Source organism: Oryx dammah, unplaced genomic scaffold (genome assembly GCF_014754425.2).
Source record: "Oryx dammah isolate SB20612 unplaced genomic scaffold, SCBI_Odam_1.1 HiC_scaffold_29, whole genome shotgun sequence".
NCBI classification, from domain to species: Eukaryota; Metazoa; Chordata; class Mammalia; order Artiodactyla; family Bovidae; genus Oryx; species Oryx dammah.
Genome location: NW_024070213.1, coordinates 15,888,562 through 15,897,052, shown reverse-complemented (window position 1 = coordinate 15,897,052; position 8,491 = coordinate 15,888,562). Strand labels below are relative to the sequence as shown.

The window sequence follows — 8,491 nt, the reverse complement described above, 5'->3', positions numbered from 1 at the left end:
TCCCTCTGTCTCTCTCACCCTCTCCACCTCCTCGCTGGAGGGCTCCAGCACCTCGTAGGGCCCGATGCGCCGGGCTGCAGCCACCAAGCTCTCCTGCTCTTCGCCCTGGCGCACCTGCTTGTTGATGTGTCGCAGGAATGACTCCATCGCTGCGATCTGGGGGAGCGGGAGCGGAAGGATGGGGAGGAAGACGGCTCGGCTCCTCGCAGGTTCATCCCCCCCCCACTGAGGCATCAGCGCCACACGGACACATACGCACAAGGAAGGAGACCTCAAGGGTTCCCGGAGCTGCGTCCCCCCACACCAGCCCCCGACAGCCCCCTCCTCCCGCAGGGGTCAGCCCTGCCGGTCCTACCATGGCGGTCAGGGCCTCCTGGGCCTGGGGCTTGGGGGTCCTCTTGAGCACAGCCTGGAGCAGCAGCGGGTACTTGGTGATGCGCTGGTGGGGCTTGATGAGCAGGTCTCCCAGCATCTGCCTCCCTGAGCGCTTGTGCTTCTCACACCACTGCCAGGGAAGGGGGCAGGGGTGAGGGACTTCAGGCTACCTTCCTGCCTTGGGCCAAGGTCCACCGCGTCCCCCTTCCCCAGCGACTCCTCTCCCACCTGCACGAATATGTGGAAGAGAGCATTGTGGTCCTGCTGCTCCCGGGCGTAGGCCATGGTCTGCCTCACTCGCAGGCAGTATAGGACGTAGGGCTGGAAGCGCTGGCTGCACTGGAGGGACAGGTGTGGGGGCGGGGAGCGGGCAGGGGAAGGTGGGATGAGATACCGGCTCCAGCCCCACACAACACGCAGAGCAGCCTGGCCTAGACCCTTCCTCCAGTGCCTGCCAATTCAGACTCTCCTCCACTTCCAGCCCCTCTCCCTGGACTCCAGGGAGGGGTTGAGGTTCTGAGGGATCGACCCACTGCCACCCTTTGAGCTCCATCCTCAGCCCCTGCCATGCCCCGCTGCTCTGGGCTTCACCCACCATCAATAATTCAGCGGACGGTTGTCAGGGCGTTGCAGATCCTATTTCAGCCCCAGCTGTGGAGGGGCAACCTGAGGCTTGCCCAGAGTCCTGCCCTGGAGAAGGGGGCCACGGAAGGCCCCCAGGAGACTGTGCCCCACCTCTTTACCCCAACCCAACCGTGCAAGGCCATGCTTCCCTGGCTGGGGAATTGGGCGGAGGTTGGATCCCCAGTGCCCTGTGGGCTTTCACATCCCTTCCCCTCAGGCTCCCAAGGGACAAGTCACTAAGGCCCCCGGTCTTGCTTCCTGATGCTTGTCCCTGAATCTCTGTCTCGGACATCAGATTTCATGACGTGTGTAGCCCTTCCCTGAGACAGTTGCCTCTGGGATGTTCAGAAGCCCAAAGAGCCCTGGGAACAGAGGTCATACTGGTGAAATGAAGGCAGATGAACTGGTATTTGGGGGTAAGGGCAGTGTCTTTGGACTCGCTTGAATCACAGCAGGATTCTGGTGGCAAGGGCTTGCCCTGTGGACAGGACCCCTCGTGGCCCTCCCAGTTCCACCCCATCTGGAAGCGGCCCTTGTCCCCTCCTCACCGTCAGGAAACCATCCTGCAGGCTGACCGGGTCCAGAGGCTGGCCTGAGGCTCGTGTCTCCTCTAGGGTGGGCCCCAGCACCTCTTCCCAGAAGCTCCGGTGGGCTCGAATCAGGCTGGGGACGTTTCCAAACAGGGTCTCAGCTGACACCTGGGGGAGGGGGTGGCACTCAGCCGTGTGTCTGGGCAGGTGACCCACGGGCTGCACTGGCCACGGACAGGCAGGCCAACTGAGCCTGGGTGGGGTGCTGGAGCAAGAGGCGGAGTGGGGAGGGTGGGAGGTGGCGTCCTAGTAGATGGGGCAGCGGCATTCAGTTCTCTGTGACCTTGCCCCCCCCCAGACCCTGGGCTCAGTCCACCCACACCAATGTGTCCCCCCGCCCCATACTGAGTGCCCACTCACTTCCGTCAGCAGACCCACGCGCTGCAAGTTCAGCAAACCCGCAGCTAGGAGCTGGATGCAGGGGGAGAGAGGGTCTTAGTGCCTGGTCTCCTCTCGGACCCCAGCCTCACCCTTCACAGCATTCCCACCCCCATCTTCAGCACTGCAAAGCTCTCTCCCAAGACCCCGGGCAGGGGGCTCTAGGTATCCTGCCCCTCCCTCTCCAACAACCCTGCCTTGTCCTGGTCTGGATGACGGGGGATGATGCCAGGGCCGGGGCCGCGGGGTGGGTGGGGGGTGGCTCACATCCGTCATGATCTTGAGCTTCCGCACGTAGATGAGCTCCGTCGTCAGTAGCTCCCACAGGGCCTCCTGCTGGTGGCAGAGCTCCCGGCTCATCTCCTGGGTGGGGATGGGGCTGGTGAACGACGACAAGACCAGCTGCTGCATCTGCTGAATGCTACCGGATCTGCATCCTAGACAGCCTTTAACCCTCTCCGTCTTCCAGTGTGGAGGGGGGCTTGTCATCCTCATGTCACCAGGCGACCGAGGCACAGAGAGGCTTGCTGTCTTGTCCAAGGTCTCACTAGCACGTGGTGGGGCCTCACTAGTACAAGGCTGGGCCTCACTAGTATCCGGCGGGGCCTCGCTAGTACCCGGCGGGGTCTCATTAGTACTTGGCGGGGCCTCGCTTGTACCCGGCGGGGTCTCAAGCACATGGCGGGGCCTCACTAATACCCGGCGGGGCCTCGCTAGTACCCGGCTGGGCCCCGCTAGTACCCGGCAGGGCCTCTCAGGTACCCGGCGGGGTCTCACTAGTACTTGGCGGGACCTCACTAGTACCTGGCTGGGCCTCGCTAGTACCCGGAGGGGCCTCGCTAGTACCCAGCAGGGCCTCACTAGTACTTGGCGGGGCCTCGTTAGTACCCGGCGGGGCCTCACTGGTACCGGGCGGGGCCTCACTAATACGTGGTCGGGCCAGGATCTGAAGCTTCAGTGACATGGCTCTAAGTGCTGTCCCCACAGACTCCACTTCCCATGGCCTTTCCCTCCTCCGGGTCAGAGGTGAGGGGGGTGTGTGTGCGTCTCAAACCCCACGCGGACAGGCTCACCTTGTGCCCAGGCACCAGCTCCTTCCAGGACTTCTCGATGGCCACGCTGTTCTCGCTGCCCTCCCCGATCTCCCAGCGCTGCCGGTCCTCCCGGGGCAGGCGGGGCATCCCAAACATGCTGAAGGTATGCAGCCTCACCTGCAGCTCATGGGCCTTGGTGACTTCCTGGGGGCGCCAAGCGGGGATTAGTCCTGGCACCCGGACCACCCGGCTGATGAAGGGCTGCGTGTGTGCATGCGTGCATGTGAGAGAGCTCATCTTTAGGAGGGTTGATAAGGAGTCTGGGGCCCTTGAGAAAGGAGTCTAGAGCCCTGAGAAGGAGAAAGGGGTCTGGGGGTCTGAAGGAGAAAAGGACAAACTTTTTACATTGTTTTGTCTTAGTCAATATAACAGTGTATTTTGCTTGAGGGCATGTTTCCCCTTAACAAGAACCTTCTGACTAATCTTGTTATCTTAAGACGTATATTGTGGGAGTGGGTCTGGTGAAAGTGAAAGTGAAGTTGCTCAGTCGTGTCCCACTCTTTGCAACCCCATGCACTATAGCCTACCAGGCTCCTCCGTCCATGGGATTTTCCGGGCAAGCATACTAGAGTGGGTTGCCATTTCCTTCTCCAGGAGATCTTCCCAACCCAGAGACTGAAGCCAGGTCTCCCGCATTGTAGGCAGACGCTTTACCGTCTGAGCCACCAAGGAAGTCCATTAGTTCTAACCTTGTTAATTTAAGATGTATGTTGTGGGAGTGGGCCTGGTAAAACTCTATAGGGCCCTGATAAGACTAGGGAGGGGGACACTCTCCATCCCCCTTTTGATGTCTGTGTCAGAAGCTTTCTCTGTCCCCCTTCACTTTAATAAAACTCTGCTACACAAAAGCTCTTGAGTGATCAAGCCTGGTCCCTGGTCCTGAAGCTAAATCTTCAGAGATCATGAATCTGACATCGTTCACTGTAAGTTATCATATGCGTGTGTAGCAAGCAGTCCTGAGCATGAGTGGGGACACGCAGGCCTGGCAGGGGCAGGGAGGATCAACCCTGGCTGGGATTACAGGGGTCGGCACAAGGCTGGAACCTGTATGGAGAGGTGTCTTGTCTGCAGGAAGGTCCCTGACTCCTGGCTCCCTAGTCAGAAAGACAGCTTCCAGGTCTCTCCTGAGTCAGACCCCTTCAGAGGGACCTTCAGGTAGGGGCCCGAAGGCGGCTTAGGGAACCAGCGGTCCGAGGAATATTTGGACACCTGCCCGTAAAGTGGACATTCTTAGGAGACAGCCTGGCTGGGAGATGCTCCCCTGAGAGGATCTCTAGACAGAGCTGCACTTGGCTTCTTGGAGGGGCTCTGGTGTTCTCAGCTCTGATCTCAGCTCAGGCTGGGAGCTCAGTGATGGGAAGAGAGGGACCTCTCACCTTGAGTTTGGGGGAGTGAGGTGTCCCGACCCCAAAGGGACTCCCGTGTGTCTTCTCGGGCTCTGGTTCTCGAAACCTCAGGGGAGACAGGCGTCGGGCCGGGCCAGAACCCGTGGTGAAGGGGACGTAGCCCTGGAAGAGTCGGCGGCTGGGATCCTGGAGGAAGAGCAGGGGGAGCTCTGGGCGTGCCCCCTTCCTGCAGAGGTCCCAGAGGGGCAGAGTGGGGCCCGGCTTAGCTCTGGACAGCGTCCCTTACACCTGCCTGCAAGTTGGGCTGGCTCACCGCTCCCCTCAAACCAGTTTAGTGTGAGCAGCTCCGGCCCTGAGTCACAGTGGCCGCTGCCAGGAAGGCTGCCTAGATGGGCAGGAGCCAGTCGGGCAGGGCAGAGGGGCCGGGGGTACAAGCGGCCTGGTGCAGAGCAGGCGCAGAGGCACGTACGTGACTGGGCTCTGCGTGTGTCCCAGCGTCCCCAGCTCCCGTGTGCTCCCTACACTCTGGCCGTGTATGTGCACAGGGCCCGGTGCACACGCACTCTGCAACCCATGCACGTGGGGGTGAGGGCACCCACATCTGTGCCCTCCCATCCCGTTGGGAGTGGCTGCCCTTCTGTGGAAAAAGTTGAGGCTTGGGCTAGCAGTCCCTCCTGGGCAGGCCTGGTCACATTCCTTGACCTGCCTGTGGCCTCACCCCATAGACTTCCTAGTCTCCCTTCCCGCCCTCGGTGGTGTTCCATGGCCAAACCCTCCTCCAGTCAGACGAGGGATATCCCCAGCTGGAAACAGAATTGACCTCAAGGTGGAGGGAGGCCGAGGGAAAGGCCTCTGGGCCTCCACGCCCCTTGCCTTGGTCAGCGCTGGAGGCCAGCCAGGAGGGTGGAGCCAGGCTGGAGCCAGGCAGGCCCCCACACCCCTCCCCACCTGTAGAGTAGGGACACCTTGAACCTTTGCTCTTCCTCCAGGCCTGACTCAGAGGAAGGCAGGTCTCAAGGAGCCACTCACAAGCTCTTCTCTAGTAAAGGTGGGAGTCTGGGAGGCACCGAATCCTGGGTTTGGTGACCTCCCACCCCTAGCTCCGTGCCTCCGACAGCACCAAGGGCCTGGCCCCTCCTGGCTCTCTGCCTCACCTGCCCCTTCTGTCCGGGGTGAGTGTGGAGTCCCGGGACCCTGGCCCCACACAACCGTCCTCTCCCTCACAATCCAGGAGAGAAGGCGGGGGTGTGGGCTCGGAAGAGAGCCACCAAGGCCTGGCAAGGGGACAGAGACTTGAAAGCCCGGGTGTCCTCCCGCCTGCCCCGCCCAGATCATCTTTGGGGCACGGCCTGGACTTACCAGCAAAAGACCTCCTCGGGGAGAGACATTGCCTGGAAGATTCGCGACCGAGGCCCGATACCTGCCTCCATAGGTCTCAATGCGGGAGGCCACCAGCCCTTGGAGGGGACTCTTATCGGGAGGACCCAAGGCCTGCATCCCTTCTCTCCTGGGTCACCTGCAAAGGCTCATCACTCCACTGTGCAGGGGAAAGGGGGCCCCTGAGGCTGCAGAGAGAATATAAGGATCAAAGGGCCAGCCTTGGTTAGTGGAGGGTGCCAGGCTGGAGACAGAGGGGGAGGGGGAGGGGAAGAAGAAGAAGGGAAGGGGAGAGCCCAGTTTGCTTGTTGGGAGAGTACAGCGGCCTCATCGAGGACTTGGTGGGGTTGGGTACACCCCCACATGCTGGGCAGAAAGCCCCTTGGAACCACACCCCCTCATTCACATGTGCACACTTGGGATACCAGTTCCTGCACTGGCTTCAAAGGATGCTGACATCCTAAAGAGTAGCTGGGAGCAAGGGTCACAGGCAGGTTCCCTGCTTCCTGGGTGCCCCCCAGGTGAGGGGAATGCCCCTTGCACCTAGCAACACCCTTCCCTCCGAAATACACAGGAGTGGGGGTGTGGGTGGGAAGTTGCCGGGGTAGGGGGGTGGGTGGGCAGGGGTGGTGAAGACATCCCGATCTGCCACCTGTTTTTGCACAGCCCACAAGCCAAGAATGGCTGTTTTACATGTTTAAATAGTTGGAAAAGTCAAAAAAAGAATAAATTTTAAAAGTAAATAAAATCATGAAGAAGAATAGTTAACAACACAGGACGATTATATTCAATTCAAATTTCCATGTCCCTAAGAAAGCACTATGGGATCAAAGACACGTTCCCTCCTTGGCCAGTTGTGACTTCCTCCCTGATAGCTATGACAGAGACCGCAGCGGCTTCAAAGTCTGAAATATTTACTCTCTGGCAACCCATTTCAGTATCCTTGCCTGGAGAATTCCATGGACAGAGGAACCTAGCAGGCTACATACAGTCCATGGGGTCACAAAGAGTGGGACACGACTGAGTAACACACACACACACCCCCTGAAGGAACGCCCCACCCCTTACCTGGACCCTGAGGCCATGGGCAGGTCTTAGACTGCTGGCCTTGGAGATGAGCAGAGAGGGAGCGGGCTCTGTCTAGTTTCGCCAGCCTCTGGGAGCTTCTCGGTGAGGCTGGGAGACACGCGGGGGGGTCCCTCCCCTCCCCCTAAAGCTCGGTAGAGGGCTCCCCGCTCTCTGGGTGGGCGGGGCTTGGAGAGGAGAGACCGCCTAAGCCAGTGCTGGTGTGCCTCCAGGTGGGCCCCGGAACCCCGCTCCGCCTCCCCTTACCTTTCCTCTGGTTTGTGAGCAGGGAGAGCAGCGTTCCTTGCCTCTCAATAACCCGTCCCTCCTTGGGCTCCGAGTCCCTCTCCCCGCAGCCTCGGGTCCTTTCTGAGCTTTGACCCGCTTCCCTTCCTCTGGGCCCCGCGCCCCCCGCCTCCCGTCCCGCCCTGCCCTCCCGCCTCTCACCTGTGCCCGCAGGTGTCCCTGCGCCCGCTGCCCGCGCCGCCAGCCCCGCAGTCTCCGACGACGACTCCCCCGGCGATGCGCGCCCCGCGGCCCGGCCGGGTCTGGGACCGAGCGGCCCGCAGGACCCGGGCTGCGCGGAGCCGGGCCGAGAGTGCGGGGGCGGGGCGGGGGCGGGGCCGCGGGCTGGCTCCTCCCTCTCCCGCGGGCATCCGACCCGCCGCGCAGCGGGCGCCCTCGGTCCTGGGGCACCGGGCGGCTCTGCCTCGCTCCGCAGGGCTCCCTCCTCTCTTCCCCTCGTCCCTGAACTCGGCACCCGCCCCCCAGTCCGGCCTGTCACCCTCGCGCGCTGCCCTCCGGGTCGGCGGTGGTAACGACCGAGTGACCCGCTGCAGGTGCCCACCTCGCTTTCCGTGTCGGTGAGTGGCCGGCCAGCCCCGTTCCCCGGCCTCGGCCTCGTCTTCCTCCTTTAACCAGGCAGGAGAGCAGGACCGGCAGCAGAAGGGGCCTCGCGGATCAGGGACCCCCGGGGCACTGCCCCCTTCTGGAAGCGGAGTCCAAAGTGTGACCCTTATCTATGCCTGTCGGCTCCAGCCATCTGGTGGAAGGTTGGACTTCACCTTTGCTCCGGGGATGGCGCCTGATGCCAGGCTGAGGCTGGCCCAACACTTCTCCCACTAACCAAGTCTGGGGGTGGGCGGACCCCACTCTTAACTGGCAAACAGCCACACTCCCGCCTTCAGGAGGGCGTCTGAGCACCTGCGCTACTAATAAAACACACTGTTGAAGGAGGGCGCACTTTACATTCCCAAGTCAGGACACACAGTCCGACAGAAACACTGGGTACCAAGAATCAGGAGCGTCCATAGACGTGCGGTCACTGTCGTCTCACACTCGGGGAGCCAAAGACCCGAGGGTGGGAGGGGGTGGGGGCAGGTCTGAATGCAATGGCTCCAGCCCTCCACCGTGTCCTGTGGTCTTCCTCCCGTGAGTCGGCTGTGCGGTGATATATGGACAATTTCTCTGCTTTCAAAAGCCCCCTCTCTCATTGTATCGCTGGCATACTGAACCCAGCAGTGATCTCAGGTGTTCCAGTCCTCGCTGACTGTGACGGCTCTGTTTGATGTGGAAGAGGGACCTTTATCCCTTGATACTTTCTAATTTCGTCCACCTTCCTCCTATTTGCCTGCCAAGTATT

The 8,491-nt window shown here is 61.3% G+C and overlaps 1 protein-coding gene across 4 annotated transcripts in view; it reads right to left on the bottom strand.

Moving 5' to 3' along the window:
* Positions 1-7,375, bottom strand: part of PLEKHG6 (pleckstrin homology and RhoGEF domain containing G6) — a 17,775-nt gene extending 10,400 nt beyond the window's left edge. For 3 of the 4 annotated variants that reach the window (XR_005719932.1, XM_040234949.1, XM_040234951.1), the window contains exons 1-10: positions 7,297-7,375; positions 5,767-5,972; positions 4,438-4,593; positions 3,041-3,205; positions 2,235-2,330; positions 1,950-2,000; positions 1,548-1,697; positions 604-714; positions 356-505; positions 19-156 (exon numbers count right to left, since the gene is read on the bottom strand). Coding sequence is in view for 3 of the 4 variants with exons in the window: in XM_040234949.1 (XP_040090883.1) it covers positions 19-156; positions 356-505; positions 604-714; positions 1,548-1,697; positions 1,950-2,000; positions 2,235-2,330; positions 3,041-3,205; positions 4,438-4,593; positions 5,767-5,904 (1,155 nt within the window). In the remaining variant the exon portion in view is untranslated. Of the gene's footprint in view, positions 1-18; positions 157-355; positions 506-603; positions 715-1,547; positions 1,698-1,949; positions 2,001-2,234; positions 2,347-3,040; positions 3,206-4,437; positions 4,594-5,766; positions 6,192-7,296 lie in introns of those variants that run through there. The other variant, XM_040234950.1, reaches the window with a different exon arrangement.
* Between the last annotated feature and the right edge of the window lie 1,116 nt (positions 7,376-8,491).